Source organism: Pseudoliparis swirei, chromosome 4 (assembly GCF_029220125.1).
Source record: "Pseudoliparis swirei isolate HS2019 ecotype Mariana Trench chromosome 4, NWPU_hadal_v1, whole genome shotgun sequence".
In the NCBI taxonomy this organism is placed as follows: domain Eukaryota; kingdom Metazoa; phylum Chordata; class Actinopteri; order Perciformes; family Liparidae; genus Pseudoliparis; species Pseudoliparis swirei.
In genome coordinates this window covers 21113570-21133995 of record NC_079391.1, presented here as the reverse complement: position 1 = coordinate 21133995, position 20426 = coordinate 21113570, and the positions used below count along the sequence as shown (strand labels likewise).

The 20426-nt window shown below is 42.4% G+C and overlaps 3 protein-coding genes across 5 annotated transcripts; 1 reads left to right on the top strand and 2 right to left on the bottom strand.

Annotated features, from left to right (window-relative positions):
* The first annotated feature begins 837 nt into the window (after positions 1-837).
* Positions 838-4468, top strand: efcab2 (EF-hand calcium binding domain 2). Of its 3 annotated transcripts, none has more exons than XM_056412449.1 (7): positions 838-1191; positions 2056-2140; positions 2618-2690; positions 2978-3054; positions 3584-3626; positions 3723-3789; positions 3977-4468. In XM_056412449.1, the coding sequence occupies exons 1-7, from the start codon at positions 1053-1055 to the stop codon at positions 4093-4095; spliced, it is 603 nt and encodes a 200-aa protein (XP_056268424.1). In that variant the 5' UTR covers positions 838-1052; the 3' UTR covers positions 4096-4468. The 3 variants fall into 3 exon arrangements, with proteins under 3 accessions (XP_056268424.1, XP_056268425.1, XP_056268426.1); XM_056412450.1 differs by lacking the exon at positions 838-1191 and adding an exon at positions 1320-1898; XM_056412451.1 differs by lacking the exon at positions 838-1191 and adding an exon at positions 1322-1871.
* A 5010-nt stretch (positions 4469-9478) lies between these two features.
* LOC130192436 (pleckstrin homology domain-containing family F member 2-like) lies at positions 9479-12853 on the bottom strand. The gene is made up of 2 exons (XM_056412435.1): positions 11100-12853; positions 9479-10434 (listed from the first exon to the last, which is right to left on the bottom strand). The coding sequence occupies exons 1-2, from the start codon at positions 11353-11355 to the stop codon at positions 9839-9841; spliced, it is 852 nt and encodes a 283-aa protein (XP_056268410.1). The 5' UTR covers positions 11356-12853; the 3' UTR covers positions 9479-9838.
* A 90-nt stretch (positions 12854-12943) lies between these two features.
* Positions 12944-17478, bottom strand: LOC130192443 (ribonuclease P protein subunit p29-like). Its single transcript, XM_056412448.1, has 7 exons — positions 17367-17478; positions 16014-16069; positions 14964-15187; positions 14753-14830; positions 14558-14619; positions 14042-14143; positions 12944-13617 (listed from the first exon to the last, which is right to left on the bottom strand). Exons 1-7 carry the CDS (start codon positions 17371-17373, stop codon positions 13481-13483), a joined length of 666 nt encoding a protein of 221 aa, XP_056268423.1. The 5' UTR covers positions 17374-17478; the 3' UTR covers positions 12944-13480.
* Positions 17479-20426: the final 2948 nt, after the last annotated feature.

Genomic DNA, 20426 nt, shown 5'->3' with positions numbered 1-20426 from the left:
AACCTTCCGACCGTAAGCACGAACTCACCCTTTCCACCCGTATTTATTAGTAACGGCATCCACACCTCTTAATCCTAAAAGTGAGTTCCATTGGTCAGTTCAGCATGCTACACTCTAGTTGGCTTACGGCCAGCTGTCATAAACAGGTAATAAAACAGGTCATAAAATAGCCGGGTCAAACGTCATGATCCCGGTCAACTGTGTGAGGAAAGTTCCCTTTCACAATAAAAGTCCCACATGTCACTCTCCTGCTTCAAGCAACGTCACAGACTTCAACTTTTTATTATTTTTCATCGCCAGTCAACAAGTGATAGCCTATGTTCGTCATGAAGGTGGAAAACGTTTCGTTAATGCCGTCGAAATCCTAAATGAACGCTGGAGCAAGCTGCTCCCCCGTCATGTTTCTAAAGACACGCTCACTCCTGTGTGTAGTTATTCAATGTGTGTCCTTATCGTAACAAAACAACAGGTAACAGTCATGTTTAATCTGGACCAGTGAGTGCTACACAGGGTAGAGTATAGTTACGAGGATATATGTTGATCCGTAGTCTCGAATATAAAACATAAGAGATGTGAGACAGCACAAAGTGTTGTTGTTGTTGTTGTATCACAATTTAATCGGAGTCGATCACAGTTTCCCAGCTGACAGCGGTGGGCGAGCTGGGTGTAAACAACGGGCTACATGCTTCATTACACACTGTATGAAGAGTAAACTGGTCTCACATCGACTTGACGTCAGATAACGACGTATAACATAAATATCAGACTGACAAGAGCATTTTGTCAAGTATTTATTGAAGTTAGTAGTATATTGAACAGGCATCAGCAGAGACCTACTTTGTCCTCGCTCCGTGTCCTCGGCGTCTCAACTACAGCCTCCCGAACAGGTATCACATTTTACAGCAAAGTCATCCGTGTTTAGTCTTTAAAACATTAGCGTTACATGAAAAGAACGTGACAAAGAGGCTAAGCGATGGAAATATGCATTTCCTAGTTAGTCGAGACGGGTCCTGAGAGGCAACTCGAGGCCACTCCTACGACACATCTGCCTCATGCACGCGTACCAAAACCAGTTAATTCAAAAACCAGTTAATCCCGCACACCGGCGTCGATCTCCTTTGACGTTGACGCTCTTTGCAGCATGGAGCACAGGATGGACTGAGGGGAAGCACATGAGACGTGCAACATACCGTAGTCTCTGCTCGTTGTGTCTGTGAAAATCTTCTTCTGTTGCTAACTTCGGGACTCTTTGGGGGTAAATAGGATGTCTATGCAGCGAATAGGTTTACAGATAAGATCCTTAGCGCCATCTATGGTCGCGGAGTTTGAAAAGGAACCAACGCGCTTCGGCCCAAAATCAGAATTTCTTTTGCCGTGAGAAATTGGTTGTGTGGCGTGAGAGCGTGTGAAAACATGCAACAGCGTGTGTCACACGCGAAACCGTGAGAGTTGGTAGCTCTGGCACCATATATTTATATTTAAGTGTGACATTAAAGATTGACAACGTCCTACACTGCAGTATTTCCAGATGTAACGTTACTTGGTTTTGTGGGTGTTTTGAACGTCTGTTACTCTTCCAGTCATCCAGCATTTTAGCTCATTTTAGCTAGCGTTAGCTACCTGGCTGTCGCCAGTCACGGTTGCTAGGCAACACAATAACAGTCGGGAAACCTACTATGACCCACCTCTGATTGGTTAATACTCGTGACATTTGGTTGGTTGGGATTGTTTGAGTTTTCGGTATGAGGAGTGTAATTGGTCCGAGCACAAGCTAAACTAATCAGAAGACAGTAAGGCGGGTCATCACTTTCGCCATCGCAGCGTGGAAACATTTCGCCGGGAAAGCATGACGGACAACAAGCAAAGTGGAGGTCCGTGCCTGTTAGTTGACGGTACAGGTGAAATGCCGTCCGCCAACTAGTTTCAGTCCTCGTGTTGAAGCAACAATAAACGCGCCATATTGAATTATTGGCGTCAGTTGAACGTTGTTTGCTTGACAGAGTGGACGTGTCGGTAACACGCCGACGTCACCTCTGCTCTCTCCTGTCTTATCAGAGGCCATCGTGCCAGACGTCCACAAGAAGATTAAAGCAGCTTTTAAATTGTTCGACTATGAGTCTAACAACAAAGTGGATGTCAGGTGAGCTCCTACAAGTTATTGTCTGTGTGTTTGTTTACAGAGTGAGGTGATGGTGATTATTTCTCCCAGGGTGATAAACTCACTCATCTGAACTATTCAGGTCACAACTCACATCTTCCCACAGAGTAAATGTGAAGATGGAGTTCACAATTTGACACTATGTCTATTCAACAACTTTTGAATTTACGCCTTCCATATATCCATTGACAGGGCTCTCAAGTCTCACGCATTGAGCGTGAGACTCACGCATTTCGGTCTTAACCCCCCTCCCCCTCCCCCGTCAACAACTCTTCTCGGCTCGATGCCGGCGCGCGCAACGCTCAGCTGCGATGCGCGCACAGGTGAGCATCGGGTGCTGATGGAAATGTCACGCTTGCCTGTCTTCAAAACTTGAGAGCCCTGCACTGATCAGATGCTGTGGCAGGTCTTTATGTTCAGTAGTGGGGTCTATAAATAACATGGCTGTGTTTCCCCCAGGGAGCTCGGCACCATCATCTATTCCCTGGGTTGCTTCCCCACTCAGGCAGACCTACATGACATCATCGCTGAGGTGAGAACAGTGCTTACTTATACTCTGCTTCACTTGTAGATGGCCTTCACTTTAAATAAAGTTTTTTTTTAAATAAATTATTAAATATTTGTATTTTGTTATTTCTTTGGGTCATATATTGAGGGCGGTTAGGCTACATTTATTGGGCTACAAAAAAGATGTATGGGTAAATGTATCGTGGTAAACTAACAGCATCTATTCCACTATATATTCGGCTTTATATTTTGGATGTAAATTGATATTATGATCAGTTTTGGAAGAATACTCAGCGGCCTTGTCCTGTTCAGGTGGAGGAGGACCACACAGGGTACATCCCTTTGGACAAGTTCCTCCCAGCCATGACCAAAGTGCTGCTGGAGCACAAGTAAGACTATTACGCAGCCGTGTTGTTTTGTACTTCGAAGTGAACTATTTAAGGTGAATTTCCAGGTGGAGAAGAAGGCCCGCGTCCTGATGCAAACAGCTGCTTGTGTTAAAGGAAATCCTGAACACGACTTTCCGCTCGTTAGTAAATTAGTTTTCAGATGGCTTTTATATTTGGTAAATGTAACGAGGTTGTGACTGCAGTATTAGGCAGAGTAGATGTGTGGTAAAAGTCGCCGATGGTTAACCCCTCCTTTACTGTTTTTTTTATTATCCTTAATCTAATCAGGTGAAGGTTTTTCACCACCGCAGTACGAAATACAACATTACACTATCTTTTAAACGTGTATCCTTTGTAATATACAGTTTTCTCCTTATGTTTCTCCGGTGACATTCCAATGTCAATTAAACCAGTGAACACCTCGGTGATCCCAGTGACAAATATAATAAAGTTTAAATACAGTTCAGTCCGTAGTGTAAACTGGGCCTGGAAAATACGAGTAAAGTGTGTGTGTGTGTGTGTGTGTTAGGTTTCCTCCCATCCCCGAGGACCTGCTGCTTCAGGCCTTTGAGGTGAGATTAGCTTCTGTTTCCTCATAATTCATCCAGTTCATAATCGAGCTGCACCGCTTCTATCAAATGAAGTACTCCTGATATTTGTGTTCCTAGGTTCTGGACAAAGAAAAGAAAGAGTACCTGGAGCCCGAGGAGCTGACCAAGCACATGACAGAGGAAGGTAAAGCTGGAGATTTCGGTCCTCATTTGGTGATCTTTCATTTGTGATTTAATAGCAGATTTGTTTTCTAAATATGTTTTTTTGTGTGTCTAAAATTACTCGGAAATCCACAAAACAACCTTTTTAATAAGCAAACTTTTATCCCCCCCATGTCTATGTTGTTGGTTCATGGTTGTGTTTAAACCAGGTGAGCTCTTCACGCAGGAGGAGATGGAGGAGATGCTGACAGCACTCGCCGACCACGAGGACAACCATGTCTATTACAAAGACTTAATTAGCCAGTTGACCATTGACCCTGACCTGTAGTGTGTGTGTGTGTGTGTGTGTGTGCACTTCTGCGTGTTTAAATGTCGGCTTGTAGTTCCAATATGGTTCAATAAATAAATGTTCATATCTCGAACCTCACCTTTTATAAATGTGCTCAAACTGGCAGATTAAGAACAAATTATCAATGCAGGAGAGGTCAAATGTTTAGGTCAAATGTTTAGGTCAAATATTCAGTAGTTCCACGCTACCGTCTATTGACAAAGTTTTGCTATTTCCATTTGGCATGGCAGAGATGTTGTAAGATGTATCTTCACAATTTAGGACCTTCTGATAACAACTACACAACCTGTGGTGTGGAGTCTGGACATGCTGATTAAGACAATAGCTTTAAATAAAAAAATTAACAACCTCACATGTTGTCCTGTGTCACCTTTATGGACATTTAATTGTATTTACACTTGATGTTTGAGTATATCAAGCTGAAAGCTGGCATGTCATATCACGTTTATGTCAAACCTCTTAACTCTCTCTCTCTCTCTATATATATACTTTGAGTATCAAAAGTAAAAAGTGCGCATTAAGAAAACAAGTGTATACGAAGTGTTAAAGTATTATACATAGCATAGCAATAATGCATTTTTGTAAACGGCATTTAAAAGCTGGTTGAGTGGGGAATGTGTTGTATGGTCATTTGTAACTGAGAATGTATGTAAAATTCATGTATATATTATAGTATTGGAAAAGGTACAAGATTTCTCTCACTAATACAGTGAAGTACAACATGGAGAAACGAAGATATACTTAATATCAGAATGATTTGTCAGTTTCCGGTTAAATCACGTCTGGCTAAACTACGTCCAGTGTGGTCACTTCCGGGTTGGTCACTCCAGGTTCCGGTTATTCCAGTTAAATAATGTCAGGTTTTAGCACTTCGGGTTGAGCAGCAGCAGAGGACAGCATGCTCCACTGGGAAGCATCAAAGAGGCAATGCTGTGAGTGCTTCGACAATGTAAATTTATCTTATCACTCTATGTTTGGGAATGTAGACTAAGTGTTTGTATTGTCTTGGTTTTCAGTTTTCACCAAGGAGGAAAAATGTAAGTAATTTGAAGAAACTTACTACGACTCTTTCTTCCTTGAACGTCGGTTTAACTTGATGTTAAGTCAGAGTTCAGACACTCTGCACGAGAACATTACAGTAAAAAGGAAAGCATTGGATGTTTCGAAGTGAGCAAGATGGCTGCCAACGACAAATCGTCTGTATCCAGGGCTGGGAGCAGCATGACTGCGGCATCCTCAGCCAGTGTGGCTCGTGTTTGGGCATCATATGCTACCTAAGAGGCTAAACTGAAGATGGAAAAAGCTGCTCGGGAAGCAGAAAGAATCACAAGAGATGCTCAAATCCATTTGGAAGGAGTAAGAATATGGACACAGAGTTGGAGGTGCTGGCACTACATCGAGAAGCTGATGCTACCTTGATGGAAGCTAAAGTGCTGGAAGGTGCCGAAAGAATGCCAGTTGAAGATGGCCGATCTGAATCAGACAGTGTAAAAGTTGAAGGTACGAGTGAATATGTTCAATCACAAATCCATCTTTAGACTCTTCTTTCTCCAGCTCCTCTCCTCTATTGCTTCCTAATTCCATGCAGAATCCAGTGCCAGCTATGTAACTGCACCAACTACAGGCCAACGTCTGAAAGAGCTGATCGGGTGCTTTTAGCTCCACGAAACTCACCTGATCAACCTAAATTGGAGACTCGGCCTGAAGTCAGAAGAAGCAATCCCATTGTGAATGTCCATGCTCAGTCAACGCCACCTCTGGCAGAGCCGTTGGCACTGTATTGAGCGCGGCGAGACCTTGTCAATTCAGGACATGTACCACTTTGATGATACGCCTGATAATTACCGCGCATGGCGCTCTTCATTTGACAATGTCGTTGGCGAAGTTCACCTCACAGTAACACAAGAATTGGACCTCATGACTAAATGGCAAGAGAATGAATCTAGTGAACGGGTGAAGCGCATACGCTCAGGGTAGCTAAGCAACCCCCATCTGGCTTCACGCAAGGCATGGGCGGGACTGCGTGAGTGCTATGCCGCTCCTGACATAATTGAGAGGTCTCTGTTGAGATGTGCAGCGGGGTATTCAACCCACCACACGCTTCTCATAAGGGAGGTTCATGGGAACGCATGATTGCCAAAAGAATCCTCAATTCAATGACCTATGAAGTGCTTTGCACACCAATGCAGAGGTCACAGGCTTCATTAACGCACGACCACTCGTGCCCGTGTCTACGGATCCTGAGGAACCCACTTGGAGACTTCTCGGACATGGACCTGTACACAAAGCAGTGGAGACAAGTTCAAGCTCTGAGTTGGAGCAGTAAATACTTACCAGCCTTACAACACAGACAGAAGTGGACATTGCCACGTAGAAACCTTCAAATTGGAGATTTAGTTCTGCTCATGGTCAAGCACAATGCCCGCAGTGGCTGGCCGATGGCAAGGATTATCACCTCATTACCTGGAAAAGATGGACATGTAAGAAAGGTTGAGATGAAGAGAACTGATCAACGCAGTGTAAAAACCTTTCTTAGACCAATCACAGAGACTGTTCTAGTTCTACCCAAGGACTGATCAAGAGTGGAACATTTCAACAGGCTGCAACTTTGTTGTTACCTCATATACATCAGATATGTGTTGCTTTAAGGCCTTTTCTATTCTCGGTTTGTTTAGTTCTCATATTAATTTCAGGAAATAATTAATATCAGTATGATTTGTCAGTTTCCGGTTAAATCACGTCCGGTTAAAATACTTCTGGTTTGGTCACTTCCGGTTCCGGTTATTCCAATTAAATAATGGCCGGTTTTAGCACGTCGGGTTGAGCAGCAGCAGAGAACAGCTTGCTAAAGTAATTTGAAGAAACATACCATGACTCTTTCTTCCTTGAATGTCGGTTTAACTTGATGTTAAGTCAGAGTTCAGACACTGCACGAAAACATTATTTTTTTTGAAAGACCACATAAATTATCAAAATTACATTTGAATGGTTTTACTTAAATTCGATCCCTGAGCTGGACCTTCTGGTGGCACATCCTCCTCTGTTGCTCTCCTGAATGTTTCTTATCTTTTTCCCTGTGAAGGGTTGTTTGGGAGTTTTTCCTGATCCGATGTGAGGTTTTGGGACAGGGATGTCTATATGTACAGATTGTAAAGCACTCTCAGACAAATTTGTAATTTGTGAAAATGGGCTATACAAATAAACTGAATTGAATTGAATTAATTTAAACATGTGGTGCTTTGGCCAAATATTAAAACAAATCTGTTACGTTTTTTTTATCCTCTGATGATCCGCCCACAGCATATATTTTAGCATCAGCCATTAGGAATGTTGCAAGGGTCAAACCATTTCCCATGTGGCCCCTCATCCACAACACTACAAGGTGTCTATGATATCTTCACTGCAGCTCCAGAGCTGAGCCTTGTGTATCTGCTCGCCTGTCAGACCTCGTGCTTCTTCATTTCCCCCTGATCCGAGAAAGAAATGTGTCTTTGTTTACCCCTTAAAGTGTAAAACAGTTTGAAGAGGTTTAACCAGCAGTTACAAACTGTTACATACTGTTGATGTCGAGAAACATAGTTTCCCCCACATTTTAAGGTGTAGATTTAAAGGAGATTATACTGGGTTTTTTCATGAGCAGTATGTTTTCTGTCATTTAAATAATCATAATTGTTCTAGACATAAGCCACGGAGTGTTTTGATTTTATACAGGGACTCCCTACTGTATTTATAACTTCACAATAGGATAGCAAACAAATCTTTTTTTAAAAGAAGGCCAACGATAGTTTTGTTTTCACAAGAGAACAAAAAGGATTATTTTGTTTAAGATTGCGACATGGCCTCTCTATTCAGGCCACTGCGCTTCGAATAACAATGTGTTCTTGTTCCTTGTTGCCGGAGGCGGTACATCAAACAGGTCTGTCACCAGTCAAAGCCATGATTCATTGTTACTGCCTGTTTTTCAAAGCGTCGTCTATCGGAAACTGACGTTGGCATCGTGGAGAGATTAAGAAGCAAGGTGTGCAATGCTTCCACGGTTTAGGGACTTTCTTACCTCCCGCTGAAGGGAAAATAACAGAACATTTATCTGTAAACCAGCTTGCCTCTTTTCCTCTGATCGTGACGACATGCAACAAGCAGGTTTGGTGTTCATCATGTCTTCATCTTAGCTTAGTGGGTTAAACACAAAGCACAGCTGAGTCTCATGTCCTTAGTTTAGCAGATGTTGGGCCATAAACTAAATTGACAAAATCATCAGTGGACAAATGTAACATTTGTCACTGCAAATGTCTATTTGCTTGGCTGGCTCTGAGTCTTTGGAAAAAACCTTTTTTTTTAAACATTATCTCTGAGATAATTTGAGTGTTATAATTTTCTGCAAATTCATGTTGTCAGTAAAGTCGTTTTCTTTGTCTGTCCCGAGTTTCCAAAAACTTCTTGACAGATTTCCTTAACACTGAAGACCTTGAAGCAAAGCCTCTATTATGAGGAGCACCGTGGAGGTTCATGCTGAATTCAAAGAAAAGGATAAAAAGTCATAATATATATAAGGGATTCAAAATGTAATACCATGTAGTTTGTCATATAACATGTCATGAGTCATAAAAAAATTAAAATATATAATACCATGAAAAAACTGAATGAAGATTGCCAAAGAGAATCATAAAGAAAATAACTATAGTATGCCATAAGCTAAACTATAACTTCAGAAGTATGCCATAACAAATGTCATATAGGGAAGTATATCATGAAAGATACTGTACAAAACTCATTGTATACTATACCATTAAAACGATTAAATACAAATTAAAATACAAGGTCATAATACAGAAGGCTATAAAAAGTCATTAAAATGATGAAATATGGCATAAAACTTCTTTAAATAAGAAAAACAATTATTAGGGCAAAATCAAAAGGCAAAAGTTGTAATGGTTTTTAAAATATTGTTTTGACTTTTAGATTAATTTGACTGTATGATGAAGGCATAACAAGTAATCAATATGTCAGCCCTGAAACACTCGACGATGTGAGAGTGGGGCCGCTAAACCCTCACGGACTGGACCTGACCCTGCCACACAGGTCGGAGTGCATGGGGATTGGTCTATCAAAGCAGTACGTGGATATATGTCAAATGTCAAAGGTCAAATAATAATATTATGGTGTAAAATGTCCAAACAAGTAACACTGTTATTAAAAACATATGAGTACATGTATAGAAAATCCGTCAAAAGTCCAAGTAAGTATTTTTAAAATAAATTATAAAAGTCCAAATACCCACTGCACATGTACTCCTGATGTTTGTAGCACTCTGAAACTAGTTGCAAAGTGCTTTAGCCTTTAGATATGAAAGAAAATACACAGGTACAGGTATCACATTCTTTTATTATCATATGCTCAACAATTCCAGAGAAGCAGCTGTTGACAATGTAAATAATCTCAAACAACAATGTAAATGTCAAAAGTAAAGTCTTTACATGCAACAGACACGTATGTGTCACAGCCGTCCCTCAGAGTCCACCATCTGTTGAGGATCCCTCTGTTCTGGGTTAGTCGGTACTGGACCACAAAGTAAACACTTATTATTAAATAAAATATCAAATATAAATAAATACTATATGAAAAAAAAGGTATTGAACTTTTTTAGATGAATGTAACTGGCACTCGTTGCACGAAGCTGCATCAGTCAGTGTCCACGGAGAGCCCCGGAGGCCTCTTCCCGCGCTTATGTCTGCGGCTGCGAGTGTTCTGGCTTGAAGTACATATATATGGACCAGGGGTCGATCGGGGGGTTCATCCACTTGCCGGGGTCGTGGTCCTCCATCTGCTCTTCGGCGTCCTCTTCCTCAATCAATCCGTCCACGTCTTCGTCCGAGACGATCTTCTCCGTGCTGCCGCCCTGCGCGCGGGGCCCCTCTCCGGCCTCCGTGGTCGAGAGGCCGGAGTGGCACGTGGCGCAGACCCTCAGCCACTTGGTGGGGTGAATGGGTCGGATCACGGCTCGCTTCTTGGAGCACGCGCCGCAGACCACGAAGCCGCATTTCCGGCAGTGGTGTCGACGCTGCGTCAGGGTGAACTTTTCGGGGCAGCGCATGCAGACCGCGGACGCCCGGTCGGGGATCCAGGTGTTGGCGAAGTTGGACCCGGTCCGGCAGACGCCGCTCCGCAGCAGACTGGACCGGCATTCCTCGATGTGCTCGATCCAGGCGCGCTTCTCCTCTAAGGAGGCGGCTGCCACGTAGAAGGACTTGCGCGGCGTCCGGATCAGCCACTGGTTCCTCATCGTTGCGCCGTCCTCCAAGTCCTCTATCTGGCTGTCCTCTGAAATAAAAAATAATAAAGGTGTGTTAAATAGATTGGTTAAATAGGTCAGATACAATAAATATTGACATATAGCAATTATTCCGTCAGTTCAAAGCTTTTTCACATAAATAATGCCTATTCTTGTTTGTTACTATAACCAGTTTGACAACAAGAGGCCCGTTCTCCCCGATACACCATTGGGTATATCTTTTGTACTTGCACGTGCAATTTCATTTGACCAACTGTAAATGTTGAATAATGGACACAATGGTTTGAGATGTTTTCTTTATATATTTTTTATTTTAAACGAAGATTTGGGTTTTGTTATAAAATAAAAAGGTGCAATATGTTCAATGTTTGACTTCTAAGAAATTCAAAAGTAATGCAATCATTTCATTCAGATGAGATTACTATTTGTTGTCTTCCAATTGATTAATTATTAGTTAATATTAGATTTCAAAGTAATCTGACCCAACCAGCATTTCGTTCCAAAATGTCCAAACACTGTCGCTCCCTGCAGCTGCTGCAACACTGTTGTAATTACACCGGCTTGCACGGTTCACCTGTTATTTTCTGTATTTTTGTGTGAGTTTGAAGTTCTCTTTTACTTGTTTACTGTCAAAGCATTTAAAAACCAAACACTGATGGAAGACCCCCGCCCAATGTCGCCTTCAGGGACTCACCGAGAGGGATGATCTTCTGCTTCTTGTGCCAGCGGCGGTTCAGAATGATGCTGCCGTACACCAGCACGTCGTTGAAGAGGAAGAAGACTTTGGGCTGCGGCCCCCGGCGGCTCATCTTCATCAGCCGGCCCTCTCCGATCAGGACCCGACCCGGCTCCAACAGGGGCTTCCCCGACGGCCCGAACGAACTCTCCACGGCTTGGATGCGTTTCCGGTTATCCTGGACAAACACCAGCCCGTTCCCCATGGTGCCCATTTGTATCTAGCTGACAAGACGACAGGAGCCCTTTTGTTGTTGTTGTTGTTGTTGTCGTTTCTGCATAGATAGCTCCTCGGCTCGTCCTGTGCTCGCGCAGCCTTCGTAAGTGACACAAGCAGCGGCGCATCAGCGCTTTTCAAGTGTTGGTGACGCGTCGTGTGTGTGTGGGAGGGGGGGTGGGACTTCCCGACAGTCGGTTACAGCTGGAAGACAAAGCATGCCTAGAGAGGTTATGGGTGTTTTTATCACGCAGGGCGCGTCTGCGGAATTTTTTCTTGTTCTTTTTTGTTGTTTGAAGTCTTTTTATTTAATCTCTTGGACTTCCAGGTAGGACGTTGTTGACAAACGGTGAATTCAATAAGAGCCAGTGTCCTTCCACCGTGCACACCTGATACACACGATACACACACACACAGCTATAATGAGAAGACACAACCTGTTACACAAAGTCAAACAGCATGTGGCAGACACAAAGGCTTCCAAGGTGCTGTTGAGTAACACAAGTCCTTCCTTTGGACTGAAGACATTTGAATATTATGACTAAAAAGTTTCATTCTGAACCATTTTATACCAGAACTATATGCAATATTAAGGTAAATACATATGATTTTAATAATAACAACAACCCGTTTAGTGCCCAAAAAAGAACAACGTGACCTCAAACTATACAGACCTGACGAGAGTTACTTTGTATCAAAAACAGATGTTTTTTTTCTTGTGGTTAGAAAACAAACAAGTTTAGTAACATGAGTGATAATGTAATATTTATTATTTGTCAACCGGCGCAGGAGGGTTAATCCTGGCTGTGCAGAAGCACACGTCAGCGTGCACGAGCAGCAGCGGTTTGCTTCACTGTCCCAGCTGCAAACCTAAAACTGTGAATACTGGTCGTAATCTCAGGCCAGAGAATGGGTTAGAGGTGACACGTGCTTGCATGTCTGGTCAGTTGTCTTCAAAAAGGACGCAAATGCAATTAAACCCATTGGCGTCTGCACTGTCAAAGCACAGAAACTAGGTCAACCTGGTTGGACAGGTTCTCTTTAAAAAAAAGAAAAGGAGGCCGTCCATCAGGAGTGAGAGAGGCCAACATGCACTCAGCCTCTCGGGCATCCCCTTTGTCGCTGGAGTTCAGGGAAGTACACCGACACTTAAACAGAATTCATGATTTACAGCCTGCCATGTTTGACGCGTTTGTTGAAAAAAGTGTGCAGTACACTTGTGTGGTTATCTCACACTTTTGCTCCATGCTGCACAATAGATATTAAATAGTGAAATTAAATGAGATGAATTAAACTGCTATCAAACTGCGGATGTTATCTTCCATCTGGCTGCTTACATTTGACTCTCAATCAGCTCGATGACCAGAGTGAGATGACCTCCGTCACCCCGCTGTGAGCAGACGGGTGAAACACACCACAGCTGGAGGCCAGGCGGGTTTCCCGCTGTCTGCACTCGGAGCAGAGCGGGACAGTTACAGCTTGTTGTTGGAACGGTTCGACGCTTCAAGAGTTGACGACACTTTTCTTTGAGGAATATTAACGTGTTTTTCTATTAAAATGAATAAAACAAAACCAATTCAAACGCAACAAATTAAAACCAATTTATCACGTCTGCTTTTCATTGGGTTTTTTTCCCACCACGAGAAAATATTAAATGATCCAAAAAGTATGCATTTAATTTCAGGAACATTAGATAAAAATACTAAACACAATAAATAAATGTGACCAGTAACCACAATTAAACTCGCCTGCTGGCTGGTTAAAGTGCCTCTGAAACACAACTGTACAACCGAGTTGCCAATTTTGGTTCTCAGACTCGACAAACCTCTGGACACAGAGAGCACTATACAACGATCACTGGATGATTAGAACGCCCCGTGACAAGTAAACACAGTGCCGTGGTGGAGTTCGCCTTTCATATAAAGTGACACCAATTTGTGAAAGAGGTCCATATTCAGTTTAGTGTAAACCGAACCAAAAACTGAATGATATATATGTATATATTTATACACACACACACACTCCAGTAAATGGCCTCAATGCATCTGCTACGCGTCGGTCGCTGCCGTGGCGGTTCTCTCTCCGTCTCTCTGCGTCCTACCGGCGTCCCCGTGGTTGGCGCCTCACAAGTCGATGGTTCCTCTCACTTTGAACTTCTTGGCCGAGCGCTCGCTGGCTCGCTGCTCAAACCGGTTCCCGTAGATGTGCGAGACGAAGCCGTTGATCTCCACCGCGAACACGCTGTTCCTCTTGGGGATCACTGTAGCGGGACAAGTGCAAAGGGGCCGTCAAGACAACTGTCCAGAGGTTTCCTCAGGACCTGGCTGCAAGGCACGATACTGTGTGAACACATTTCAATAAGGAAGATCAAATGTCAAAATCAATGCTCTCACACAGCGGTTACAGCTGATAACGCCAACACACAGTCGAGGTGGGACGCGTGAACACTGTTAGCTACCAACTGCCAGTGTTGAGAACCTCGAAGAGTTACTAGATATGCTCTGAATTTGGTTATTAGCATCTTTAGAAAGGAAAAAAACACTTTAAAATGTTGTCACACAAGTCAGATAACCCATCGACAACCAGTGGGCCTAAATGCCAAAAGCAGCATTAGCTACGAGAAGATGAAGGTGTCGGGTCAAATGGCACAGTAGGGGGTCCAGGAGGCCATCGCGTCCTCTTACCTTTCAGCTTGTCTTCTTTGGTGATGATTTTGAAGATGTGTTTGAACTCTTGGACGAGAATCCCCGTGGCGCCGACATATGATGGGCATTTAGAGCGGACCACTCCGAGAGAGAAAAACAAACTCTTAGTACAACACTGGAGAGAAATGCATCCAGATGAGGAACTACAGGTACTTGTAGGGTTTCACAATCAAAGCACAGGTGACATCTATCAACATGAGATACACCATTCAGTCTGATATAACTTTACACTGCGTTAAAACATGGCTCACAGTCTCGTTTTTAAGGTTTGCTGTTACCGATTTGTGAGCGGTCAAATCAAGAGATACACAGATCTACTTTATTTCATTTAAAAATCCAATACCTGCATATGAATATCTGCCAATGCCGAATTGGAGTGTGATTATTGAATGTTGGCTTTACACGCGTAACAAGTTGCCCTCTTGCTTTTATACGTTTCAAGTCTCAAACATTTCAAACTTCAGGACGTAGAAAGGTTCAAATTTAAAGATCCACCTGTGATGATGGCACCGTGGAAGTCCGCCTTCAGAAGCTTCTGTTGCACGAACTGTGGACTGCTGTAAAATAACACACAAAAAGACACACAACAGAACATACATGAGTGAAAACGCCGTGAAGGCCAAAAGGAATTCTGAAATGGCTTAAAATTGGCAGTGAATGCAGAATATGGGGCGATGCAAACCGATTTACCATGTTGGTTTCAATCCGTTGCACAGGTCCATGACGTACTGTCTCCAGAGTTCATGCAGAGGCAGGAAAAGCTTGTATCTGCGATGACAAAGACAGTGATGCTGGCGAGCGGAGGTGGGGCGAGCAAACCAACTGGCTCATTGGGAAACATATTACAACGACGAATTTGACAAGACGCGGTTTTGATGTACGACTTCTCGTCGTCACAAACCTCTGGTGCTCCGGCTTGATCTGGAAGATCTTCATCGCCCTCTTCTGCCGAGCGTTCAGTCCTTTGGCTTTCTTGCTCTTCCTCTTGTGCTTCTTGGGCCTGGCGTAGTCCAGAAGCACGGCCTTGTGACTCAGCACGCTCCTCGGATCAAGTCGCGAGTTGGGCTGAAGGCTGTTCCTCAGGAACGACCTGGTGAAGGCCTCGGCTTTAGATTGGGTCCGGGGCTGCAAAATGAGAGCGACAGGGATGTGAAATTGTTTCTGCTTTCTGGTCACCAGTGTTTGGGAAGCTACTTTAAAACGCTTTTCAAGCTTCCAAATACTTCCCACTGGAAAAAGTCGAACTACAGCAAATCTATGAGGGAAATGGCTAGTTTGCTAAATGTAAGCTACTTAGAAAAAGTAGAAAAAACAGCATATTGAAAATGTACATGTGGCATGAAATATGTATTTAAATGGCACCTTTTTGACCGACTTATGTAGTGATCTTACGTGTTGTCTTTTGTAGCATCTCTCATCTTAAAAACTAAGACCTAGTGAAGATGACGCTGATGAAGCTGTCGCTGCGTGAGCTTTGAGCTTAGCCTGCCCTGTAGGCACACGCAAATGCAGATGAAAGCATTGAAAAACATAAATATATGTTGAACGGACATTTATAAAAAGAACAACACATTTTTAGATGATCGCACAAGTATAAAATATCAGCAAAATAGTCCAATTTCATATTTCTTCTTGTATCCAACCAACAGTCCAAAACCAAAGATATTCTTTTTACTATAGTGACATGATCATTTACTCAACGCAGGAAGGCTTCCAATCCTCATATTTAAATAAATGTGCAACTAGCAAATAGTTTTTTGTGGGTCTTTTCTGCGAAAAATTACAAAAACAAAAAACTGATAATCAAAACAGTTTTTTTAGATCTCAAGGCACTTTCTTGTCTGCAGAAAAGTCTTTGAACAGCATGACTAAACTGTATGAGCTATTACACATCTGGAAGACACATTTTCACCACAGCACGCCCCTGGTCAACTTGGCGGTATCGGCTTACCTTTACACCGAGAACCTTCACCAGATCCTGAGGAATTTTGGCTCGCACAAGTGCTTCTGTTGACCGGGACAAACAAAACCAGTATTACACACAAGATATTGGACCAGAATGCAGGATTGGTGGTTGGCCTCTGAAAGCCCTCCACCCACTCGGAAATGCCAAGTCTGCTCCGATTGGTCAGGTCGTATGCATCTGTTCTTATTCCGCATAAGATTGTACTTTAACATCAGATCACTTTTTATTACTCATTGCATCACTGCAGGTAAAAGCTCCTCTGTCAATGTGCTATTTTATTCTGTAGACAGGTCGGTGTAGGATGTTACTAAAAACCTTGATCGAGGGATACAAATTCTCCCCAAAGTGTCTTACTTTGATGTTACGTGGAATTCCTGCACTGCTGCGATAGACTGCTACATGATTGAGATTTTATTTTAATTTTTTTAAAGAAGCTCCATCTTTTACATTAGGAAGCAAATCAAACTGATTTCTATTGGCTGACAAAAATAGCCATGCGGCAATAAGCTAATTAGTTTTTTTGTTTGGCAGGGAATTTCCTGTGGAACGGATAAATGAGGTTTTCAGTTGTGGTACAATAACCTCCCCACAGTCCTAAACTCAGGTGTGGGTACATGACGTACATTCTCCAATTGTATAGCCTCAAGGGAACCAAATCAAAGGTTGCTTTACAAGAGGGAGGAAAGAGCGAGAGAGAAAAAGAGTTTACAGACCTGTCTGACTAATTACAAATATTCCCTTCTGCTCAGACTGAGAAAGTAGAGACTCGCTCTACCACTCGCACCTCCAGACAGAGGCTGACGACATCTTTCAAAGTGTCTTTTCTGGGTGTCTAAACTCTTTTCTGGCATGATAGACATTTTATGAATCAAAAAGTTTGGCGTTAGGGTTATATAGGCAGTCTGATGGTACAGCTGTATGGCTGGTGAAATAGGTTGTGTGGTTAAATGGCCTGTATGGTGAAATAGGCTGTATGGTTGGTTAAATAGGCTGTATGGTTGGTTAAATAGGCTGCATGGTTGGTTAAATAGGCTGTATAACTAGCTTGTGTTGTATTTGCACTTTCCCTTCAGTGTTGTTGACATTTTTAATGCAGGCCTTTAAATAAAACATTAGTTTTACAGCGATGTATTCACAAAAGCCCTGCCATAGACCCTGACGTGGCACAGATATTTCCCCGTTAAAGAGCCTTTTGACCAACTGACAGTCGGGTCAGAGTAGACGGAGAACTTATCGTTGGATTTGAAATAGAGATGACGTGAGTTCATCGGTCAGAAACAGCGACGTGTTGCCGACTTTGAACCGAAACGTCACTTCCCTCTCGTAAATGAAACTCACCGTCCATTTCCACGTTGCCGCCAACTTCACGAAGAAATTGGGACCAAACGCAACACTTTCTAGGTGCAGGAAAACTCTTCAACACATGTGTTTTGGTTCTCACACGAGCGCACATCCGCTTTCCTTCTTCTTCTTCTTCCGTCTCTTCTTCTGAAAAGTTGCCAGCAGGCGCTCCGCCGCGATGGCGCCCTCTACAGTCTAAACCACGCATTACACTCCTTCTCTAATTGGTATGTGTCGGTTACAGACGGGCTGCCAGGCGGCCGGCGCTGCCTCTCATCAGGAGAGTAGGGGGCTCGATTCCCGGGCTGTAACAGCCCTTCTGCGGGGAGGGTAACCCACGCTACACGGGGAGGAGAGGGCCACATTGCGCAAGTTCCTGTACAACTATGTCGTTTTATTCAAATCTTTGTTAGAGTGGAGTAAGAGTGGATTTTTATGGTACTTGTTTTGCCTTAAGACAAACACTAATAAAGCATAACATTAATTAATGAATAAACAAGATGTGATATCGTCTACAAAAAACAACAAAGGAGTCGGATTAAAACATTTACCCTGACGAAGATAGATATATAGATACTTTGACTCATACAAAACACTGATACAACCAGAAATTAGGAAGAATAACAACATAATTACTGCAGAGAGCTCCGTCACAATAACAAAACGCTGTTTAAAAACATTTGGGGGGACAGGTGCTTTTAGAGTAACGCATATAAACCATGTGTACAATACTACGTTTTATTAATATGGCAAAAGTTATCACAAATACAACTGGTTGATACAAGAAGACTGGAAAAAGCTATACAGTGGATGGATTCTGTCAAACGACTCTATAAAAGTCTAATGACCATACTTACTCCTGAACATTGGGTCGCAAACTTCTACTGTCGTGGGACTCATGCCCCTCTTTGGATGTAATGTAAACTAAATTACATTTAGGTTACATTACATAAAAACAAAAACAAATTAGACAGAAGATATTAGTGATACATTTATTTTAATTAGATAACCGTTTACAAACCCTATCACCCGACATCGGCCAATCACTGTCGTGCAAAAACAAAAAGTATATTAAAAAAAAGTTTATGGGACCACGCACGTTTTAGTTTTGTTGTTACGTTTTCTTGACGCTGGTTCTGACATGTTTGCTTTTTGAGTATCATAATTGACCCTGATCTCTTCATCGTATAGTTATTGGGCTCTGGCAGCAGCTGTGATCCAACCCCCACAGTGAAGGCCCAACATAGTTTACATCTCATTCAGGGCAGACGAGCTGGCGCGAAAACCCTTTGGTTTGTTTCCTCATTTTACTTCAGGTCGACTCCACATGAACTCGACGCCCCAGAGGAATACAGTCAATACATGATTACGTTCTAAAGTAATGCTTATAGTGAAGTTCTCCTCCAATGCAGCTCCTCTGCATGACCTTTGACCTCACTATGGTGATGAAGAATCTTATTAAAATAAAAGCTGAGCTCATTTACAAATGAGAGGAAGTTGAAGTGCTTCTCTTGATGAAACAAAATAATCAATCAAATTTCTTTGGATTTTTCTCAAAATATTTATTTAAAATCGGTTTGTAAAAATCTCTATACAGTTAAAACAGTTCACAAAATGCAGAGTAACATACAAGCTGTATCGCAAGATAATTGAAATATCAGTTGCATTCCTACTTCCCTACACATCCAAACCATTCGATTAAAAAAAATATACATATATATTTCCCCTGTTTTCTTTCAACAAATAAACTGCATTTAAACTTTGCATGTAAATACCGAGGTACTTCGTCCTTTCTAGAAAAAAATAGTTTTTAAAAGTCTGAGTACACTGGCTTTGTGGCAGACATCACTTTTCAATGTAGATCGAAGATACTCCAGCATGAATACTCCCAGAACTTTTGCCCCCTTTACGCATGCATGTCACTCTCTGAATGACACGTTGGGGTCTCTGCATGAATATAACGTCACATTAATAGATGCAAATGTTAAAATATACTTGAGTGTGAAACACCAAGTTGACTTCCACCGAGGGGATCAGATTTAAGCTTTAACTGTGTGAACAAGTGACTGGACAGAGAAGTGCAGCATTTCCTGATCAAATGCTGCACAAATGAAGTAAATAAATAATAATAGTAATGTGGGAAATGTGTCAGGCGATTATGCTTCACTGCTGTTCAGAAATGTGCCAACAATGTGTCAAAGTGTGGGAATGCCCCAGTGCTTTCCAGTCAGAGGTGCATTTCCTGGTTCCTGGTGGATGTTTTTCTTGCAGTGTCGGAAACACACCAGCCTCGATTTTTTATTTAGTTTTCTTGCTGAAGTTGTTTGGCCACTTTTAGGTGTTATAAAACAGGCAACATATTTCTATGTCACATGAAACTTTTCTACAGTTCTGTATGTTTGCCTGAGAGAAGGATCCCTTCTCGGTGGCTCATCCTGAGGTTTCTTCCATTTTCTCTCCATGAAAGTAATATTTTTAAGACCGACTGTAATGCCCCTTGAGGTAAATTTGTGAGAAGTGACATGGGGCTGTATAGATATGAAACATACTTATGCCAGCACAGTATGTTCGCTTGCTGTGACTTCTGCGGTTGAGCCACACTAAATATGTAGGGTGTGCCTCCTCTGTTATTGTTCGTGCACAACACTGAGCCAAAGGTTTGTGTAACTCGGACCTGCGGAGAATCTATGGGTGAGTCTCGGTTGAGAATTGTAAGAAACGTTGGAGTTCCCCCATTGTTTTTCTGTTGTGGTTTTTTTCAAGCAACATAAAGATAATTCAGATTTTACAGCAGCAGTTTATACTGTATATAAAGTATGTATGTATATATACACACAAACACATTCATACATACATTCTTAGCCGACCCGTATATGACGAGACAATATACTTGGAAAAACCCACATGTAATTTTGGCGTTTCGAAAATTATTTTTGCAACTCGAGGTGACACGAGAGGGTGGAGTTAAATACAAGTGATGCTGAATAATCTCGAATTGTAAACACACTGGGAAACTTCCAGACCTGGTAGCGACCTGTCAATCATATTGCAGCCACG